This window comes from Ailuropoda melanoleuca, chromosome 1, assembly GCF_002007445.2.
Source record: "Ailuropoda melanoleuca isolate Jingjing chromosome 1, ASM200744v2, whole genome shotgun sequence".
In the NCBI taxonomy this organism is placed as follows: Eukaryota; Metazoa; Chordata; class Mammalia; order Carnivora; family Ursidae; genus Ailuropoda; species Ailuropoda melanoleuca.
Window position 1 is genome coordinate 5,690,322 of NC_048218.1, and position 23,112 is coordinate 5,713,433.

Consider the following 23,112-nt stretch of genomic DNA (forward strand, 5'->3'; position numbering starts at 1 on the left):
ACCCTGATGTTGAGCCTTACCCCCAAACAAGGCCATTGCTTTTGAGTACCTCGAAAGACCTCATTCAGAAGAGATGTGTAATTATCTTTAACTTTTTCTGTACTATTTTTACTTGACAGAAGACCTTCTTTTTCTTCCTACCACTACAACATTTGCCTACAAAAGGCAATATGGAATACAAAATACAAAATAGGAAATAATCTTTTAATGTGCTCAGATGGGTAGGTATTATTCTAGAAAAAAAAGCATAGCATTTCTGAATGGCAGATTACAATGCCCTTACATCCTTGCAAATATACACAAAACTCAAATAGTCAGTGTCTTTGTTCAGAGAGGTACTGTCTCTTCACCTTCCCAAAAGTGTGAAGATCTCGGTCTTTCCCAGAGGGGTTACACCTGGCGCCGAAGGAATGCATCCCTTCTTCAGAAAGTCCTTTCATTCTCTGACGCTCACACGTCCACTTCCAAGTGAAGGACTCTCCAAAGTCCAGTGCATCTTACAAAATTGCTGAGGAGCTAATGAATTTCAAGTGCTTGTACCAAAAGTTCAAAAATACATACAAATCTATACGAACAAAAAAATTACCTTTTTTCTCTTGCCCGGTGACACAACAACAGCAGAATATTATAATCAGAACAATGATCAGAATCAAAAGCAATGACAAGGACACTGCAAGCAGAGCTATGGCCCAGGTAGGCAAGGAGGCACCTGCTTTATCAACGCTGCCTGTAAGGTGGAAAGGAGAGAAAACAATTGTATTCAGTGGTGTTGCTACTGTCCAGGGTATGTGATCACTGATTCTGCCACCGTGTAAGTCAGATGTTGCTTTCCGATAATATTATAACTATTCGGCCCGCCACAGCCGGGTGCCATAGGCCAACGTCTCTTGAGCCTGCTCAGATTTGCAATACTCTACAGTATCTTCCACTACGATACTTACTGCTGCCAGTAAATACCACCGAGCAGCACAGTCCCAGCATCCGTTCGTTCGCGCCTCTACCAGTCCTAAAAGGAGAGTAGATGGCAAGGGGGGACAGCTCCCAGGTTGGCGTAGCAATTACCACACTCCAACATCCTTTATTTAGCCAAGACGTACTGAGAAGCTACTGCTGGACAAGACTGCAAGACTAGCTTTTGGTTCTCCCTTCCATGTTCCCACCCATCAGGGGTCCAGGGTCCGAAAGAAACGAGGACAAACTGAAGACGTGTCACATCTAAAGGAGCGTACTGCAAGGCTTTCAGCCCCAGCCCACCCACACCCCACCCACAGAAAGCCTTTCTCCGCTGACTGCTGTTTCCCAAGGCTCTTCAGGAATCACCTCCCTTAAAGTCCGCTTTGCCCTCTCGTTGTATCCAGTAGGCATGGAGTTGGGAAAAGAACGGAACGGCAAGTGCCAGTGGGGAGTGAAAGGGAGTGGGGCAGGAGGGAAGGGAGAGGAGAAAGCCAACTTGATGTACGGCAGTCCTGTCTTAGCCAGAGCTGTCTAGCATGTTTCACGCATTTATCTAAATTCAAATTAAATGAACCAAAATTATATGTAATTAACTCCTCAACTCCTCAGTCGCACTTGTCACATTTCAAGTGCTCAGTTCCGACAGGTGTAGAGCATTGTCCTCATCACAGAAAGTCCCGCTGGACAGCACCGCCCAGCCGAGGGTCTGCGAGAACTGCAAGGAGGTCTTATCCGGCATTGCGTTTCCCCTCCTGAACCACGCTGAGGTCAAAACCGCATTTAAGTTGATCTGTTCAAATGCGAAGTGCTGCTCAATAAAGTCTGCCACTCAACCCTGAGTGCTTGGTTGGACTCTCATTGTGAATGAATGCTATTTTATTAAATGCAGGTCATCAGAAAATACTGAAACAACAGACTTCCTATGAAGGAAGGTAGAGTTTGTAAATCAACAGCCTCTCCGGCACACTGGAACCAGAGGTTGTAGTGGGAAAACAGTTCTTGGGTGTTCCTCCAAAGAGTTCTCCGTGAAAACTGACCTTGAAATCATAATTTGCTAATCCTGTGTCAAAGTTAAAGGCTCAGAGTCCCTTGTGGTGATGGTTAGAGATGATCAGTAATGCCCTGGTTTCTACCATCATCAACTACATGGATTCTGACTCATGGACAAGTAGGGATTCCACTGAAAAATAATACAGGGACTGATGTCCAAACAAGTGCTAAAGTTCAGAGAACTCTGTGCTCTGAAGAATTACGTAATATGAAAGGGTACTTGTCTGCTGCTCTTCGTGCAAAGCTTCTCTGCATTACGTGTGATTGTTTTTTAAAATTTCCTTTTTTTCTTAAACTTCTCCTTTTCATTGTCACCTTAAATGTTTGTGAAATTGCCTGTTATCACTTCCAGTTCTTCTTACACATCTGCTACTATCTAAACAAAACTTAGTCCCTTCAGGGTCAAGGACTGTCTTATTTTTCTTATATCCCAAGCACATGGCACGTATTGGGTACATTAGATGAATGGAGGGAGGGAGGGATGGAGGGATGGAGGGGCGGGGGAGGATGGATCTCCACATCACCCACCATTTTTCTGAGATGAGTTGGGACAGACAGAGATAGGAATAGAGTTCCCTAGGAAAGGTGGAGGTGGTAGGGACAGGAGTCTATCCTTCCCATATCAACCCTCCTCAGCCTCAGAATTAGAGCTTTAAGATTTTATTTTTATCTATTTATTTGAGAGAAAGAGAAAGAGCCGGGGAAGAAGCAGAGGGAGAGGGACAGGCAGGCTCTACAATGAGCTCGGAGTCCAACGCAGGGCCTGATCTCACCACCCTGAGATCACGACCCGAGCCGAAATCAAGAGTCAGACGCTTAACTGACTGAGCCACCCAGGCACCCCCACAACTGGAACTTTCAAATAAGCCAGTTTCTTCACTTCCAGAGAGTAATACAAGTTATCCGCTTGCTACACAGAGAGCAAAATTCCCACTCATCACCAGGAATGGTTGTTACACAAGCAGCTTCAGAGCCCGGCCCCCATGGTGCTAAGTCAGGGGGTCTGGAATGGCACCCCAGGTGATTCTAATGCAGGTGGCTCGTGACCCACACGTTGAGAATGCCCAAAATGGAAACGCTTCCCAAGAAAACTGCCACATTACAGGATGTTCCCATAATCTCCCTGTTATGGATGTGATTTAAAAAATTAGGTCCAGAACCACATTTATGATAATCACAATCTGGGGTTTAAACTCAGATCACCACGCGGAAGCTTCCGACTGACAAAGAGCTTTGGGTTTCCTGTCGATGAATCCAGTGAAATCTCATGACCACTGTTTCTGAGTGCCCCCTGGCCGCTGGCTCACTCATGCACAACAATTCCTGCCCCCCACCCCTCAGGCTGTTCAGAGACTCAGGATGTGGGTAAAAGTGCTGAGAACACTGTAAGGTATGACAGACACGTTCAAGATTGCTGACGTCATCCCAAATCAGCCTGATGAACTTGTTACATACTGAAGTTTGCAAATATTAGAAGTTTTCATAATAAGGGAGACAGCTGGGGTTAAAAATTAAGATCTGGCTCAGGATTCAAGAGATGGGCTTGAAAATCCTACTGGAAAAAGTCAACACACATTGTTGACTTACTCAAATATTCCCTAACAGGGCACTTTCCTCCCCTACTAGAAAAAATGTTCAGCGTGCCAAGCTTCTGTCAACCAAGTCTTGACATGACAGCCTTTCCTCTGACCTAGCACAGAAACAGTGACTTATCTTCAGGGAGGAGTTATTTAAAGGGAGGGAAGGGCCACCTCACAGGGTTTGGAGACCAAACCAAGGAAGACAGCAGTTGATATCGTGACCTCACTCACTCTCTTGTCCCTTAATTTAACCACCAAGTTTAGCAAAGTGATGTCTGCTCTCACCTAACAGCCCCAAAATCTCACCAAAACAACAACTGGTCTCAAAGCCATGTGGCTCTTTCTTTTGCTTCCTATAAGCTGTGACCACGGTCCACTAGGGGTCAAATCTCCCCTGGAGTTTCACACCAAGGGAAGACTTACATTCTCTCTCTACTCCAGTGGAGCCCCCTCCGAAGAAGCATGGTGCTTGAGCCATGAGAAGGTGTCATTTGGTACTGGAGCTGCACAGAAGAATCTTCCTTATTTTAATAATAATTTTTAATTTATCATATATGACATACATATATGAATACATACATGCATGTGTATCATAGACACTTCGGTGTGGTGTTAATTTTTTTTTAAGATTTTATTTATTTATTCGACAGAGAGAGACAGCCAGCAAGAGAGGGAACACAAGCAGGGGGAGTGGGAGAGGAAGAAGCAGGGTCCCAGAGGAGGAGCCTGATGTGGGGCTCGATCCCAGAATGCCGGGATCACGCCGTGAGCCGAAGGCAGACGCTTAACGACTGTGCTACCCAGGTGCCCTGGTGTGATGTTAATTTTTAAATGAGAACATTTACAGTGGATCGAAAGAAAAATAAATAATGGTCATATATCGATAAAAAGCAGAACAGTGGACAGAAGGCATGGAATCTTGCAATGACCTTGTCCATAACCCAACCCCTGCATTGTGTGGGTAAGATACTTGGGACAAAGAGGCTCAGTGAACCAGACAAGGGCACTCAGAACAGGAGAAAACCCGGGGCTATGACTCTTGTCTTTCTATTCGTATTGTGTGTCCAACTTGGAATATCTTCTGGGAAGATACAGTCCAGGAAATGGAGAGTCCAGGTGGGCGCTGGTCCCTGACTTGTGCCCTAGCGAAGGGTGTGGGCATAATGGTTCAAGGCAAACGGCAGAGTTGATGGCAAGGATGCATGCGTGCACTTAGCAACCAAGGAAGATGACTTCCAAGTTCAACATCACTTGCCTTCCTCCCTACGTTCCCTCATACAACTGTGCACGTCAGGACCGCATTGCTGAATTTACGGTGCAACTTAATCTCAGCTTCAGGATTGTCCTTTTCCCATCTGTGCAGAAAAGGAAGCTAGGACTTCCCAGATGCTCTCACAGAAATCCTCAGAGTTTTAAAAGGCCACATGGAATTTCTCGAGACCAACTGGATCAGTACAAAATGTCACCAGTGGCCTGTGCAAAGCACGCTCCTGTGCAGACTAGGGGGGACACAGGAGGTCTCTAAATCAGTGAAACAAGAGGGAGCAGCCGTCCCCTCTCCTGCACTGTGGGCTTTGTGGCAGGGACTGTCCTGAGTGCCTCAGACGTTTTAACCCACTTACTTCTCATACCAACAACAAGGCCGTGAGGTAGATACTATTATTACTATCTCAGTTTTACTGATGAGAAAACTGAGTCACAGAGAGGTTAAGTAACTTGCCTAAAGCCACACAGCAAGTAAGTAGGCAAGCTGGAACTGGAGCCCAGGCTGTCTGGTATCCAAGTCTGCGCGGATAGTAGCACCTGACGAGGCTGGGTCAGGAGGCAAGGCCTTCTTCAGGATCTCCCTGTTCTGTAGTCCTGGGTCTGAGTGCCCAGCAATCGGGGAGCTTTCTTAAAAATGTCAATTTCCAGGCTCCACACAAACCAATTCAATCAGAACCTCTGGGGTGGGGCCTGAGCCTCAACCGTGTGCTGAAGGTCCTGGAAGCTCACAGGCAGCCGGGGGAGAGAACTTCTGCCCTATTCTTCTCCCTCTCGTTTTACCGGCAAGGACACTGAGCCACGGAGGTCAGCAACTTGCCCAGAGTTTCACAACCAGACCCAGAGCTGCCACCCAGGACTGTCACTCCCCCCACTCGGTCTGCCTGCAAAATTGCCACTCCTCACCAAACTAAGATTACAACCGGGAATCGCTGCCTCTACCAAGTGGTCCTCTGTTCTAAAAACGTTGCTTTGCTCTAACACTTCACAGCCTGTTTGCTTGAGCGAGAAAACAGAGAACGCAACGCAGCTGGGGGCACAGAGGGCGGGCAGGGCTCATCCCAAGGCGGGCAGGACGGGGGCTCCCACCTTCCCGTTGTACCTGTGTCCGCAGTGCTTGAAGTCTGTGCTGCTTCTGGAATCGAGAAAATCAGTGTCTTCAAAAACATTAGCAGTACCCTTTCCAGGATGCTTTTCTTTCAAGAATCAATGATTGTTTGGCTTGAACTAATTAGCCTTCCTAAACTGCCACTGTCCTTCCTGCAACAATTCCCAGGGACTGTTCCAGAAGTGAACACAATGGACACAGTCTCCTTGCACCTTCAGGGGGAAATGGGTGGCAGGACGGATGCTTATCGATTCCTGGAGAAGCCCGCACAGCATAGGTGTGTTTGTTCTGGGCTCTCCTTACCCCTGGCTGTGCTTCTGGAAACCTCCCAGACACCAACAGCCGGGGCTGTAATGAGGTCTTCAGCTACTAACGCGTGCATAAAAGACACAACAGGCACCCAGCCACCCGCCGCTCTGGATCTTGAATAATTCAGAAACAAATTACCCTTTTCCAAATGGGTGCAATAAAGGAAGACTCATTGCAAGGTACCCAGTGCGCTTCCCTCTGAGGCGGGAGGGACTCCAGCTGCCCTAATTAACACCGCTGAATTCCCTAGTCCTAGCCTATGAAGGAAGCACTCCCCTGAATTAAACCTGATCAAGGGAAATTAAGTGCCCCTTGCTCTTCCCTACAGAAGAAAAACTTTGCAGGCAAGTGAATCTCTAAAATCCATCTCCACAGGGCATCATCCATCAGAACAGACCGCTTTGTTGCACTGTTACCTTGTTAAGATGTGTGGTTTAAACAGTCGATTTCATTCCATTTGGTGCTAATGGAACTTTTTTTTTTTTAAACCTTCCCTTTCAAAGCTTGGACCATACTTGATCATATTTAAATAGCTTCAAAGCCAGCTGGATTGACTGCTTGGAGAAATGGCTGATTCCAGGATAGAACGGGGGGAATGCAAACCGAGTTCAGAACATCATGTTGGGCCAAGTGCTCAAAAACTAATAGGGCCATGTCAAAAGGACACCAGAGCCAGCTGGAAGGGATTCCTGCTAGCCAAATCTGGAGAAATCTGAGCATCAGAATGAATAATTACAGGAGCCCTTTATAGTGTATTGAATAAAAATGAGTCCATACTAAAACTGGTTTAAAAAAAAAAAAAGGAAAGTCAAGAGAAGTCTCTTCCTTACAGAAGACTACCAATCAACAAATATAAAAACATGAAGCCAGAAAATCATTCTTTTACAAGCACCATAGAAACAACATATTCAGGCAATGACTTATTGATGAATGCAAAAACTATTAGAGGAAAGACCGCTGGGAAATAAGATATTCATACAGTATTCACTGATTACATATTAATTATAATGGAGAAAGGGACCTTTACAGTGGAGAAATCATTAACCAAATGATCAAACTTATTACCAGTGATAGAGAAAATTGGCATCATGAGTCCAGGTGACATTACCCACGACTTGCCTAGAATATTTAGCCTCAAATCAAAGTATGCTGGAAAACCTCAGACAAATCCAAACTGATGTGTCTTGCAAAAATGGCCTGGACCTTTCAAAAATGTTTATATTAGGAAAGACAGAAAAGGTGAGGGAACCATTCAAGAGTAAAGGAATGAGACTACACACCTGACAGCAAAAGGCAACTCGCGGTCTTTGACTGGATCCTGGTTTGGAGAAGAAAATTGCTATAAAGAATACTGGTGAAACTTTAATATGGACTGTACATTATATAACAGTCTTGTGTCAACATTACATTTCCCGATTGCCAACTACATCAGGTATGGTTAAATAGAATGCCTTCATTCTTATGATAAACATGCTGAGGGATACAGGGGTAAAGTGTCATAAACTCAAATGGTTCAGAAAAAAAAAGCTGAGAGAGAGAGAGAGAGGCAAACGTGATAAAATATTAACATTCGTTGTATCCAGGTGAAGGTACATCGGTATTCATCGTACTAGTCTTGCAACTTTTCTAAAGGTTTTAGTTGTTAAAAATAATAAACTGGAGAGGCACCTGGGTGGCTCAATCAGTTAAGCATCTGCTTTCAGCTCAGGTCATGATCTGGGGGTCCTCAGATCAAGCCCCACATGGGGCTCCCTGCTCAGTGGGGAGCCTGCTTCTCCCTCTCCCCCGCCCCTCCCCCTGCTTGTGCTCTCTCTTGCAAATAAATAAAATCTTTAAAAGGATTTTAAAAATAAGCTAAAATAAGTTAATCTTGACTTAAAATCAAAGAAACACAGATTTCTGTGTCCTTCTCCCTCAAAAGCATTGATGTTCACCAGACCCACGTCAAAGATGTAGCAGTCCTGGATCCCTTTTCCTTCTAGCAACAACTAGCTGGGGCTGGAATGGCTGCTCCATGTGGATGGGGAATGATTTCTGGTTCCCAGTGGGCCCCTCCACTCCATCTTCTACCTGATACATGTATTCACTCATGCTTTCATTTCTGTTGTCCACCTGGTCTCTGGGGGCATCTGAGTCAGAGCCCGGAGGCAACGTCCTAACAACAGGGAAGCAAGCGTGTGCTCACTGCGCTGAGGACCAATCCCTGCAGTGCAAAGCACAGAATCATTGGTACTGACCCCAGGGTAGACTCTGAATGGCTTTTTACAGGTTCATAGAGACGTTATCATGGGTTGATTTGTGTCCCCCTAAAATTTATATGTTTAAGTACTAACCTCCAGTATTCCCAGAATGTGATCTTACTTGGAAATAGAGTATTGCAGACATAATATAATTAAGATGGGTTTATACTGGATGGTATGGGCTCTCTAATCCAATATGACTGGAGTCCTTATTAAAAAATGGAAAATTTGAACACAGACAAGCACATAGTGAGAGCACCATGTGAAAATGAAAACAGAGGTTGAGCTGATGCTTCTACAAGCCAAGAAACACCAAAGACAGCCAGCAAAATACCAGAAGCTAAAAGAGAGGCCTAGAGATATTTCCTTACAGTCTTCTGAAGGAACCAACCCCAACCCTACCAACACCGTGATTTCAGACATCCATCTGGATGAGGATCTACTCATAGACCTTCGTGCAGGTTAATTTGGTGAATATCGGAGCAGCACTCCAAACAGAGCCTTTACTCGGCACATGCTGTGAAGTACTCTTTCTTCTTCTCCTTCCTCTTCTCCCTCTCTGTCCCCTCCTCCTCCCCCCTCCCTGCCCTGCCTTCTCCTCCTTCTCCTCCTCCTCCTTCTCCTCCTCGTCCTCCGCCACCTCCTCATCATCAGTCTTGCTCTGGCTGTAGCTTTGTTCTGAACTTTGAATAAAGGTGTTTTCATAGTGGGAAAATCTTTGCACCAAGAGGGAACCTCTTTCTGGTTTCTGGGCCCTGTTCCATCCCAACCTGATACATGACCTGGAATAGATCACAGCACTTCTCTGGGCCTCCCTTTCTGTCCTCTTTTGCAAAACAAAGGACTTAAAGTCAATCTCCAACTCTGGGTCCCATGTTTTCTCATTGGCCTGGACTGACTCGAAGCTCAAGCAGGCTCTGCAGCCCTGTAGGCTGTGTAGTTAGAGATTTTGGTATGCCGAGGACCCTACAGTAGGTTCTCTTGCAGATCTAAACTTTAAATACTTTTTATTTAAAATCAGTTAATTAACATACAGTGTATTATTAATTTCAGAGGTAGAATTCAGTGATTCATCAGTTGCATATAACACCCAGTGCTCATAACATGAAGTGCCCTCCTTAATCCCTTCACCCAGTTACCCCATCCACCCACCCACCTCCCCTCCAGCAACCCTCAGTTTGTTCCCTATAGTTAAGAGTCTCTTATGGTTTTTCTCCCTCTCTGGTTTAATCTTATTTATGTCGCTTAGTTGAGTTTTAAAAAATATAAGACTTGGTACTTTCAAATATACTGTGGATTTGCCAAGATTTTTAAAAAAACCATAATTCTACTAAGATTGGAAGGAATCCAAGAGCACCTGTATACCCTCCTCAAATATTAGAAGAGCTTGTCTCATACTGGCCCAGGGGATGGGGTCAAACTGGAACAACAGATAAAAGCTACAGAGAAACACTGCCTTCAAGTATTTATCACTGAACTTGATACTGTTTTGTGATAAATAATTGTCAAGGTTCTTAATGGTTTCCATAAGTAAATAGAAAAGAAAGACACCTTGAAGATGAAATTTAAAAGCAAGTGAAATCAGAGGGTCGTGAAGCTGATGCTGATTGTCTCCATTACCAACCCTACCCAAAGTCAAGGTCGCTACACAATTTTCCTAGGCATTGTTGATTAAGAGCACCACATATAAAGTATAGGAATGCAACAATAATTTTCTAATATAAAGCAAAAGGTTTTCACTTACCCCAAGAAGGATGAACCACGGTAAGATTCACAGCTACAGACTTGTGAGCATTCGGGCCCTTCATGTTAGCCAGGCAAGTCAGAGTCCCATTGCCCTGTGGCGTGAGAGTCAGAACACTCACTGCACTTTGGAGGTCGTTGGGATCCGGACCAGAATAATAGCTTGAGTGGCTCACCGGAACGCCAATCTCCCAGGATATATCTGGGAGAGGGATCCAGCCTGATGCATGGCAAGTCACATTACAGGGTTTATCTTCAGTGACTATAAGGTTGCCTCTGGGAATGAGCAACTCCCCCATAACTAAAGAAGAAAAGAGAAATGTTCTGAAGGAGTGACTGTGACTCTTTTGGTTCCAGGTTTTCTTTAATTTTTCCTTCAAATCACATTTCACAAGCACTATCTTCCCAAGTCCACACTGGCCATGTCTGTATCGAGAACCTTAACTGTGTCTTTATTTACACCTGCCACGTTCATTAAAGAAGGTGAGGTTGCTCACCAGAAAACAGATTATTCCAGAGAAAATAAATAAATAAAAATCAGGATCCAGGGGATAAATTATATGGGAAAGAGGACGAATGTGCCTGCGATTAGAGTCTACACAACCACTAACGTGGAATTGCCAAGTTGTCCTGGGAGCCAAAGCAAAAAGGGAAAAACCTTTACATTCTTTCCATTGTAGGGAGAACACATCTCAAAGCCTTATGGAAAGCAAATCTCTCCTGGCCTTTTCAGTCAAATCCATTTTATTTATTTTTTTGGGTCACACATTTTTAAACATAACTTCCTGTGATAGTTCCTTTAAGTATTTTTCCAATTACAAATTAAATCAAAATCAAATCTAATTATAAAAATAATTACCCTAAATCACATCAGAATAAAATACTCAGATAAAATATTTTAAAGCTTTTATTAAGGACCCGCCTGCATAAGCCATAGCTGTGAACACTCTATGCAACTCATCTGAATATAAAGCTTGCGTGTGCTAATATTTACAAAATGACCTGAGGATTGGCTCGGTAAAGACACAGCCTTAGTGAAACATATAAACACTGGAACATTCAAATTAAAATATCCTCCCTGCTGCATAATATAATGGGAAGAACACTGGACTAAGAATCAAAAACTTTGTTCTCAATCCTGGATTTCCCACAAAATTGCCATCGTCTGGAACAAGTCACTGACATTTTCAGGCTCTCTGTTTTTCACTGGTCCAATGAAACAATTTGACTAGATCAGAGGTTTTCAAATGTTTAGGTTTCAGTACCTTTTACAACCTTACAACCTTAAAAATTATGAAGACTCCAAAGACCTTTTGTTAATGTGGATTCTACCTACCAATATTTACCATACTTGAAATTAGAAATTTTTAAATATTTATTTTATAATAACAATGATAACCCACTACAGGTTAACATAGATTAACTTATTATTATGGAAAAAATACCTATATTTTTAAACCAAAATAAATTATTAAGAACATCATTGTTTTATATTTATGCAAATCTCTTTAATGTCTGGCTGGATTCTCATATCAGCTTCTGCATTCAATCTGTTACAATATATTGCTTTAGTTGGTGTATATAAAAAAAAATCTGACCCCACATTAATATATAGGTGGAACAATGAGAGGGCTTTTCAGATAATCAAGGATAGTCTTTGATACTGTACCAAAACTTGGCAAATAGTGTTTTCTTACAGGTTAGTTGCACTGTGGAAACTGAAACTATATAAAGGAATTCATTCTCTTTTACATTAAAATCCACCACTCTATTTGGCACTCTGATTAATCTTTCATCTTTGCATGACTTGTATCATTATTCGTTGGTCATTTAGGAAACGCAGACCCACTGGGTTATGCAGACCTTCACAATGAACAGCGGAAGCCTCCCTGTGCGCCACTGGAATGATTGTAGGGAAGGCAACACACATCTTAGTATTACTATGGGAACAGTTGTGACTTCACAGACCCTGAAAGGATCTAGGGGATGCCCAAGAGTTCCCCAACTAGATGGAACTGGATCAGCTCTGAAAGCTCTTCTTACTCTGAAATGTTAAATTTCCAATTATTCCTTTCCTCAATAGTCTCTTGGAATAAGAAGAGCCCCTTTGCTAATGCAAGAATTACTGTAAGTGCAACGAGAGAGGAATAGATCTGTCTTTCAAAGCTAAAGGGTTTTGTCCTTATTCCTTTCCCTCCATTCATTGTTTCATTTGATGGACAGATTTAAGATGACATTGCCTCAATTAATTAACTCAATTAATAACAGACGATCTTGAACTCAAGTCTAGTGGCCTTCAAAACACAAGAGATCTAGAATTTGGTGTGTGGTTGATAGACTGGACAGGTGAAGCAGTCTGAAGCATTTCCTTTTTCTATATATATTTGTGATTCAGCTTTCCCATGGAGCTTATCGAGTTGCACGACAAACACTTTATACAAGGGTGATGACTAGAGCATTCACATAGATTTTGGATGACTCAGTATGGAGTTATGTAAACTGTCCTTATTTTTCTTGCTGATACATGAGGAGGAAAAAAATAAATCTTTGGATAATTCATTTTAAAAATAAAATGGATGTCTCCTCTTTTTTTAAGATTCTTTTCCCTTGAAAGAGATCCTGCTGCTTGGAGAACATTTGTTCCTCTAGGAACAAAGTGCCATTCAGAACACTGCAACCTGGGTAATACGACCAAGTGTGGTCCCTGCTATGTGGGTTCCTTCTGTATGACCTTGGGAAGAATTTAACATCCCTAGATGCTTGTTCTTCCATCTCTATTAAAGCCAAAAGATACAGTAATTACCAAGATATAAAAATGCATGTTTAGACACATTCAAACAACGTTATAGATGCATAGCTTTGAGGAAAGCTGCTTTAAAACCACATGGACTTACGAATTTGATATGACATAGGCATATTAACAAGTCATGCCTTTGACCCTGTTTCCCTGATCCAGGGGTGCCCTTCTCCTCTCTTGCTTTTCCATTTTGCCTATCATCCCCAGACCTCAGAAGCACATAAGGGCACCTCACCATGGAGTCATCCATGAAGGCTTTGCTTATTCTTTCATCCCCCTTCCCAGTTCAAACCTGAGCTTGTCTCCCTCTCAGGGTCCTTGCCAGCCTCTCCAATGCACCAATGTTATTCATGCATTTGCATTATCTACTCTTCATGTAAGGTTCTTGAGGGCAGGACTCGGCCTTATTCTACCCATCTTTGAGTCCCCTTTCAGATGCCTAACACAAGGGTGCGCTCTTATTGGGAATGCGATAAATAATAACAATTGGCTATATGGAGATTGCTAGGACCCAGGTGCTGTTTTAAAGGCTTTACATGAACCTACTCATGTGATCCCACAACAAACCTATGATGAGGAAACTAGGGCAAGAGGTCATCAAATAACATGGCCAAGGTCACACAGTTAGTAAGTGATAAAGCTGGAATCTGAACCTAGTGTTCGGGGAACCTAGCCTGCATCATGAACCACTAGACCACTCTGGCTCCCGACTGCATGTGCGATGAACTGAATCAGGCAGGACTTTGGAGTCTTCAAGCGATCCTCGGTCATTGTTTCACCAGATCCTCACAGTAAACCTTCGAGGTGGGCAGGGGAGACTTATCCCCACTTTAGAGATGAAGCAGCTGAGCCTCAGAGGTCACCAAGCTGGTAACTGATGAAAGCCAGACCAGAACTCTGTCTTTGATTCCCTTTTTCCTGTGTTCTTTTCTTTATACTACAAATTATTATAATAAGAAACTAGTCATGCACACTAAGCCAATAATCCAGGTAGTCTCCTAAAATCACTATTTAGAAAACATCATTAAACCTTATAAAATTAAAGACACATAAAAGTAAAGAGACAACAATTTGGCTAAGTTAAAAAAAAAAAAAGAAAGAAAAAACCAAGTAGAAATAGATATGTATGCGTCTCCTCCAAATGTTAGCAAACAGGATTCGATGCAACATTAACACAAATCCGATGTTTGGAAATTTCTCCTAGACAAGCAAATAAATAGACATAAGAGAAATTTCAAAAACATGATGTGGTCTGCTGTAAGAAATGGTGCCACAGAAATCAGGAGCTCTACTAGCTTCAGTGCATTTATAAACACCATCTAATTACATAAGGAGTGCAAAGCGATTAAACTTTAATAAAGATGCTCTGAATTCTTGCAAAGAATCCTTTTATTTTTTTTCACTATATAGCATGATTCGGAGGACCTCACAATTACCTCTAAGAATGAAAAATAACTCATCCATTACGATAAATTTCATTTACTCTTTTCTAAAACACTTGATAGATCTAATGAACACACACGTTTGATTATAAGAACTGCTGGGGGCAGGAAAGAATAAAAGATTGGAGAAGTTCAGCTGGAAAGAGGTAAAGGGTAAAGCATGATTCAAAGTGCATACATGACATAAGGCAGAGATAGAGTCAAGTGTATAAGAAACTAGAGAAAAGGCAAGGATGGGCAGTTCTCCTTAAATCAAAGAGCAGTGACCACAACTGGCCTGGGGAGAATCTGGGGTATATGTCACAAAAGCTATCAGTACTGACACAGATCAGATGAGAAAGTGGTAAGACTTGTCTTTAAGAATCTTAGTGAGAGAAAAGGGGAAGGAGAAGAGAGACAAGAGAAGCAGAAAGAAGAGAAGTAGAAAGAGAATTGGTGAGGAAGGGGGGTGAGAAACGCAAATAACAAAAGAATAGATGTTGGTTGGTTCAGAATCATTCTAAGTGTAACTCTGGTTGACAGCAGACCCGTCATCACACGTGACATAAACTCTGAAGGGTCCTTCCATTTCCCTGGCACCTGGCCCCGCAGACGCCACCTGCTCTGCTCAGAGCCACCTGTGTACCCACCTTGGACAGAAAGGAAGGCAGAGGCATCCCGGTCACTGTTCTGGAGGCTGCACTTAACACGCCCTGCATCCTGGAGCTTCACATCATGGATTATCATCTCAGAGACGGAGTTGCCGCCCTCTTCATAACTGGCAGAGGTAAAGCGGTCGTTGGTGATGATGGGCTCCGTGGGCGTGACGCTCAGGACCACTACGTCGTTCAGAGTCCACATGATGAGTCTCCAGCCCTGTGAGATGGTGCAGTTGAAGTGAGCCTCCGAGCCCTCCACCACCGTTGCGTTCTTGGGACCTTCTATGATTTGATAGCTGGATCCAGAAGCTGGAAGGAAACCAGTTTTTCAAGACGGCAAGTGAATGGATCTATGTAAGTCAACTGTACGGTTTAACCCTTCTGTATTTACCAGCTGTGACCTGTGGATACCCACTGGTCAGACCCCATGTCTTCCTGGTCCCAACACCATGTCCAACAGCAAGCCACCCATCTCTCCTTTCCAATCCCTCCCTCCACAGTTCTCAGCACTCCTGGCAAAACTGGAAGCAAAATAAAATGCTGTTTCTCTACCTCCCGAGAGATGTTACCTTGAAAAGCGGGTCCCAGCTGGCCCCGAGGGCACCTCCCTAGCCCAGCTCTGTTATTTAAGGCAAGTTTTTCACCCTCACTATGAAATGAGAGTTATCTTCCCAGTGAAAGGGGAAGGATCTTTGACTCCCACCTCTGAGGAAATCCCAAGGCTCAGAGGGGAAGGTGGAAAGCAGCTCGTCTTCACAAAGAGAATGGGGAACCCAGCACGCGGCGATCACAGCCCCATGCACGCCCTGCACTCTTAGAGCCCCTAGATGGGATGCTTGGGACAGTTTCTGGGGCTGGAGGACAAACAAGATCAAGAGAGAAGGAATCCATCTAGGGAGAGACAACAGTGGCATCCTGAGTCATGGAGCGATAGGTAAGTCAGTCGCCAGGCATCAAGAGAACTGTATTGTCTGTCATGGAGGCCACGCTTCCCCTAAGGACCAGACGAGACATGAGTAGGGGAGATACAAAGAGAGGGAAGAGGATAGGTAGAAGGATGTCAGGGAGTGGGCTCTCTTAATGAGAACAACCAAGCGATGCCTCTGGCCGCCTGGTACAAGTCTCCCTACAACCAGGGCTGGGTTTAAACCCCCAGCAGACAGGCAGGTGGGTCCCAGGCAGAAGACGACGGACTCTCAGGTGAGGCTCCTGTTCATGGGACAAATTATCTCAACTTCTCCATGCCCCACTCCCATCAGCTGCAAAACAGGGTCACAAGTACTGCGGGGACTTGTTTCAAAAGCCAAATACGATAATCCCCGTGAAGCCCTTTCCATGACCCTCGAGCACTCAGTAAACATTCATCACTATGTGATGTGCAAGAAGGGATGTTTGATTTGTAAGACAAGCCAAGAATGTCTCAGATTTAAGTAAAACTGTTTCCTTCACACTTTTCACCACATGCAACCCTAACTCAGCAGATGCACCGTGACACTGGTTTTCACTGGAGTGACAACGTCTGACTGGTCTCCCACATGGGGTACGTCAAGGGCTTTCCAACTCACATGACCTCAGTGGAGCACGGTCTACACTGGAAGAGCTCAGGAAATATTTTGGCCATTTAGGACTGATGTCCTAATCATCTTAGAGGAGCCAACTGGAAGCTAGAGTTTTCAAGACCTTCCCATGTTTGTAAAAAAATTCAATGTAGAGCTTGCATAGCAAAGGATCATCTTCACAATCTCTGAATGCTCGTCTTTTTACCGCCTACTGTTTACCGACGAAGAGATGAAGAACAGCAATACCCCAGGACTTGCGATCACGGCCATGAGCGGGGAACCAAACTTGGACCTTCTTACTCTTTGCTATTTTCCCCTCTGATCTCACTCAGAGTTTACAGCAAAAAGGACTCCCAGCAGACACAGCCCGTGGTTTCTTCTCAGCCTTTGCCTGCCGCATCAGTAAGACTGCAACGGATTCCTCTGACCTTCTGTAGATTTATGATTCCGGGGGGGTCCACCAGGCAGCCTGCCATATACACTGAGTGCCCCCAAATCACTGCAGCCCCCTCTCCTTCCAACCTTATAAGGTCAACTTGTAAGACAGGTTCTAAAAGAATCTCATTACAGCCCTCACAGTTTCCACACCGCAGACAGGCACTAACCCATTAACACATCACCTGAGTACCCAGCATGCCCTGCCCACTGCACGGACAGTGCCCCAGAAGCAAGTAGGAGCAGTGGGAGAGGCAGCCAGGGTCAAGGTCAACAAAGGGGTCCTGTGGGCTCCAAAGAGGCAGTACTAAGCGAAAGTCAGAATTAACCAAGACTGTCCCTGTGTTCGGGTAAACATGATGGCTATTCTTTCTTTGGTCTCTGAGCATGATAGGAAAAGAGAGACAGCGAGACTCTAAAGAACAGCCCCTACTGGGTATCCTCCCTTATCCCTGGACAAGTCTCTCTGATCCAAGGACACCTTTGATCGGGATTCTAGAAAAAGAAAAAAGCCTGAGGAGGGAAATCAGAAATGAGTCCCCAGGGAAGCCACAGCCACTGTGCCAGCTTGGCTCTTTCCACGAGCCCTGAATTGTATCTTAAGAAGAAGGACAAAAGAAAAGAAAAAGCCAAATCTACACCTTGAGGAAAGAGATGAGCTCTCCCCACCCCACAGTGTGACAACAGCACTCTCCTCCTGCTCCTGACGCAGGTTGGTGACAGCTAAGTGGACAGAGCCCAGCGGCTTGGACATGGGCAGGGCCAGGATGGCTGAGACCCAACCTTCCCCGCCACGAGCTCCATCTAAGTAGCTCCCGCAGAATATGCAAACCCATCCGAAACCATGGCTCCTTCACTGCCTGGTGCAAGGCCGAGAGATTATCTCACTCCAAACACTGTTTGCTTCAAGCCAGCGGATGGCATGTGTGACTACAACAACATGCAGGCCACATACCTTACTTCGCACGTGGAAGGTGAGGGGGAGGGAGGCCAAATAGAAACTCCTTGAGTTTGAGCCTGACCTCTAAATTAAACAGGAGGCACCCAGTCCTAAGCACTACATTCCCCTGATAGCATCACCTGCAGTCTTGGCTTCCCACCATGGGTAAACGCGCCCACAGCCCTGCCTTGTGACTCAGAAGCCCTATCTTGATAATGCGAATTCCTAGAGCCTCCTTCGTCATCCAGAATCCTATCAGCTGTGGTGTGTGTAACCCTGCCCTTCACAGAACAAATATGAGAAAATTGTAAATAAGACCTTTCATCACACATCAAACCTCCCTTTCCCTGTGCTCCCTCTTTGGCTCTGCAGAACGAACAGGCAAACTGGGGCAGAGCCATGGGAAAGGTCAGCTCCCCCTTCCCATACACTCCGCCGGCCACTGGCTGTGGTGGTCGCCCCACCAGGAGTTTATCCACTTGAAAGACCCTTATTCACACTCACGCTCTAATTTGCACAGCGGCATCTGCAGCCCCGCCTCTTGCTTCCTCCCCTGCCGACCAGCCTACTCCAGCATGCATCTCCATGAGCGAAAGGCTGCAGCCTGGACTGAGAAGCATCTCTTTATTCACTGCATCCTCCTGTCTGCAAAACGGGAATCCCTTCGACAGAAGTTCCTCTACCTGCTTCCGCGCCTCCTACCAGCCCTCCATCAACTGACCCCAGACATGGATCCCACCACCCTTCTGCGAAGGCTCTCTCTCGGCTCCCTGGAGGAGCAGCTGGCTGTCTCCCTGGCAGGGGGTTAGATCCCTCCATTCTTCCACTCTCCTCCAGCGGGCTCCTCACTGCACCCGCGGACCCCCCACCGTCCCCTTCTCTTAGGCACCGGAAAGGAATCAAAAAGCAGACAATTAAAAGGGTGAAAGGGAAATGCAAATGATTTGGCAGCAGAGAAATCGTCTGGTGTGGCAGCTCTGAGAAAGAAAATGGGAGTCGGAACACGTCAGGCGTTGGGACACTCAGAAGGAAACTGAGATGTGAGGGAGGTGTGTGCCACCAGCACCCAGAACTGCTACCCACATGGCAACCAGCCAGCGGGATCTTCCCAGCAAACCGGGGTGATCAGGTACCCCTCTCCCACCTCCCACCTCCCACCTCCAACTCAGACTTTGTTTAGATATTTTAAACACATCCATTTTGGATAAAGACCAGATAACCCTTAACATTATCATATCTTGAGACCCTACTTAGTCTCACATCAACTTCCTTTTGCCTCAAACTCCACCCTCCAGCCATGAGACTATCCTAAATTTATTGAACTCACCAACTCTGTCTGGCCCCAGGGCCTTTGCACAGACAGTTATCAGCCTGGCATGCCAGTCTTGCTTACTCCTCAGCTCTCAGCCTAGTTGTTTCCTCCCCAAAAAGCCTGCCCAGACTACTAAGTTGAATTATCCTATAACAGGCTTTCAAATTACTGAAGCAATTGTCACAATGGTGATTTTATATTGATTTTTCAACTAATGCCTGATTCCCCTGCTAGGTTGTAAGCTCTTTGCTAGCAGGAACTATACCTGGTTTTGCTTATCACCACATCCCAGTGCCTGCAACTAAATGGCACATAACAGGTGTCCTCAGTGAATACTCACTGAGCAAATAAATAAGGGTGGTGAGTTCTAAATAATCCATTACATTGGGGCAAGGTAGAGAGGAGAGAGATGGCAGGAACCCTTTGGGTGTGCATGGAGGCTGCTCTCAGCTATTCAAAGCCAAGTCTATAAATGAAGGTGTCTCTACGCCAAGAGTTTCCAAGATGAAACATCCAAGGAGCTCGGGCTTTTGCGATGGACCCCACCCCCCAGGGAGCACTGGAATTAGCCCAGAACAATCTCCCCTCCTGGAACAGCCATCTCCAGGTCTCAACCAGAGCCATCCCTTCATTCAAAACAGAGCTTCAGAAAAAATGCCTCAGAAAAACAGTAGACCCCATGGCACATCAGTTTCCCACTGAGCGGCTAGAAGAGATTTTTGCCACTGCGGCTGACATAGCCACGTTGGAGCCTTGTCCCTAAAATGTGGGCTGAGCGTGGGCTGAGTGCACTGTATTAATTGAGCATGGTTTGCTAGCCCGAGACAAGTCCTTAAGCTCCACGTGAGCAGGGACGGCGTTCGCTCTCCACTCTGCAGACAGATGTTTATCCAGCACGTACTCAACACCTTGCACTGCGTGCTGTAAGCCCGGCGTTTCAGAGGATCTTGGCCCCCAAATACATGTTAACACCACAGCCTGGTCCCCTGGGCTTAATGTCTCTGCACACCCCAACCAAAATTTACAAAACAGTCCCTACTGCCCATAACACACTCCGGTAGTCCCTATACTATTTTATGCCTTTTCCATTTTTCAACAAATATTGAATATCGGGGGAGGGGACATTGGAGTGACCGAAAGGGGGTATTCGTGGACAGTGCTTGGTCTCACTGTTCATACACGAAAGTGTTCAGTTTGTGAAAATTGATCAAGCTGTACCTCTATGACTGGTGTGCTTTCCTCTCTGTTCATTATGCTTCAACACAATGCCTTAAATATCACTGCATAAGGAATACAGGACGGATACCCTTTGGAGTTTAAAACCTAGTTGGGAAAACAGGACAAACACACCTGAAGCAAAGAAGTCTAGACAAGACATAATCAAGAGAAAGCTAGGGGAGCCAAGCCCAGTCACCCTAATGACCCCACAGTCTGCTCGCTCCATGTCCTGCAAAGCGGAATCTGATCAGGAGAGCCTGGCCTGGGACACCCTGGAGTCCATTCTGATTGACACCCTGGGGAGATCCAGGATGAGGAGAAGTGATGGGAGGAATGGCAGGTCTCACAGGCAAAGGGACCCTCCTCATCAATAAATGGGAGCTGGAATTATCACCCTGAACACTGCCAGATCAGGAGGGCTTCAGGGAGGAGGTGATGCCTGCATGGGGCCTTCCTGGAAAGCCAGATATAAATGGAAGAAGAGAAAACCATTTCAACAACACCAATGAGTTATGGGAAGGTATGGAAGGCAAACACCCACACCAGGGACAACCCAATGAATAGGACTGGTGGGCCAGATGCCCATGGAGGACCACTCCCACAGCTCAGTCAGCAGAGCGGGGAAATGAGCCCAACTGAAGAGACTCTGCTGTGGGAAGGACCCAAGGAAGAAGCTTCTGGCAGTCACATGTCCAGGCCGCCTCTTCTGGGTTCCCTTCTGCCCACATCAACCGGATGACCACGAATGTTCCACCAAGCTCTCAAGAGCCCTACCTGCCAGCCCAGCCAGGACGACCAGCACAGCCGGGATGCCTTTCCAGCTGCCTTCCATCTCCACACGTTTTCTTCACCCCTGGGAAAACAAAGCAGGCAGGTCACAGTCTATCACTGATGAACATTTGCCATTCAGAGAACGCGGAGCCCCTACCAGCTCGTGTGTCTGTGGATGGGTTAGTCAGAGCTTCTCGGCATGGTCACGGCACCAGCCTCACCCCACACCTGCTGGATCAGAAGCTCCAGGGGCCAGCCCAGAAATCTGTCTAAGCAATGCCACAAGGAGCCCATTCTGGCCCATGCTCAAGTTTGAGAATCACTGTATTAATTGATCTTCCTCCCAAGCCCGTGTATAAATTATGGAATGCAGATAGCATACCATTACTGCGGAAGCCCTCACCAAGACTGAGGGGGTGGGCTTACGGCTTTTCATTTCAATCGTGATGTTTTAATCACTGAGGGAAAAAGAAATCCTGCCCACAACAAGTTCACATTATCAAAAAAAGGAAACAGGCAACAAAATGAAAAAATAGAACAAAAGCTTATTAGGAGGTGCCAAAAGTATATAGAAAAAGAGAACAGGAGTGTGTGTACAAGTGATTGTGTGTTGGGGGGGGCGTGCTGGCTCTGACCACAACTAGGGAAATTGGAGAAAGGCTCCTGAGAAGGTGCTCTGTGAACAGTGAAGGAGGGGAGGCTGACAGCCATGTGGGTACCTGCAAGGAGCTTTCCAGGAAAAGGAGCAGCAGGTACAAAGGCCCTGGGGTGGGACGGTGCCTGGCATGTTTGAGAGGGCTCTGTGGCTGGCGCAGAGTGAGGGGCAAGGAAAAGGGGGAGAGGTTAGGGTAGGGCCAGGAGAGGCCAGTGTAGACTGAGTAAGGCCTTTCTGGCCCCTCGGCAGCCCAGGGTATCCTGTCACATACACTTCTTGGCCCTTCCTTCCAGTCTCGTTCTTGGATTACCCTCTTGCTCACCGTCTATCCGTGCACGTTGTCTTTTGATTTTCCCCTTCTCCCCAGCAACAGGCCTATGCAGTCACCAGCACCGTGAGACCCCACTGCAGCATTTAAGGTAAATCACCCACTGATCATATCAGGAACTGTCAGCAAAAATGACAGCCCCTGAGCCTCAGAAAAGGGTCTTTTTCTTCCAAACATTCTTCAACACCACCGTGTGGCCCACAGCGCCCTAACCAGCGGATGGTTTTCTGTGGCTCGGGCATCCACACGGATTTCACAGCCCCATCAGCCGGTGGCGGGGAACCCGGGGGAATCCATCCAAACCCTCCGAAATGTGGGGTGCTGGATTCCGCCAGAGAACCCCCCCTTGCCGTGGGATTTTGTAATGAGCTGACACCTGTCCAGGGCTTCAGTCCCCTTTCTTCCGGTATAGACCGAAAGAGGCAGACCCCACAGCAGCACACAAGCAGAAATGCAAGCAGTGAAACGGCACAGATTAATAACTGCCACACCTCAGTCTGCGGAGCACATCATGCAGGTTGCCGAATAAAACTGAGTGGTGGTGTGAAGCATCGTAAAGACGTCGGGCCTGTCTGATGTGAATACTGGGTTTTCACAAATCATGAGGAACATAGGCTTTCCACCCTCCTGGTTTCTCTGATGTGCTGGGAAAGTGAAACTCAGCACGTGTGAGCAACTATAACCACTCGTGTGCAGAACGTAAGGTTCAAAGTATGCGGCCTCCCCAGCACCGGCGGACCCCGCCCCTGCACCGGCGGACCCCGCCCCCG

General features: G+C 45.9%; 1 protein-coding gene across 2 annotated transcripts in view; it reads right to left on the bottom strand.

Moving 5' to 3' along the window:
• The window catches only part of IGSF5 (immunoglobulin superfamily member 5), a 40,807-nt gene that overhangs the window by 15,481 nt on the left and 2,214 nt on the right, over positions 1-23,112 (bottom strand). Inside the window, exons 2-5 of one of the 2 annotated variants that reach the window (XM_019809841.2) lie at positions 21,363-21,441; positions 15,116-15,433; positions 10,249-10,548; positions 587-727 (exon numbers count right to left, since the gene is read on the bottom strand). In XM_019809841.2, coding sequence (XP_019665400.1) covers positions 587-727; positions 10,249-10,548; positions 15,116-15,433; positions 21,363-21,420 — 817 coding nt within the window. In that variant the 5' untranslated portion in view covers positions 21,421-21,441. The remainder of the gene's footprint in view (positions 1-586; positions 728-10,248; positions 10,549-15,115; positions 15,434-21,362; positions 21,442-23,112) is intronic. The other variant, XM_034655488.1, reaches the window with a different exon arrangement.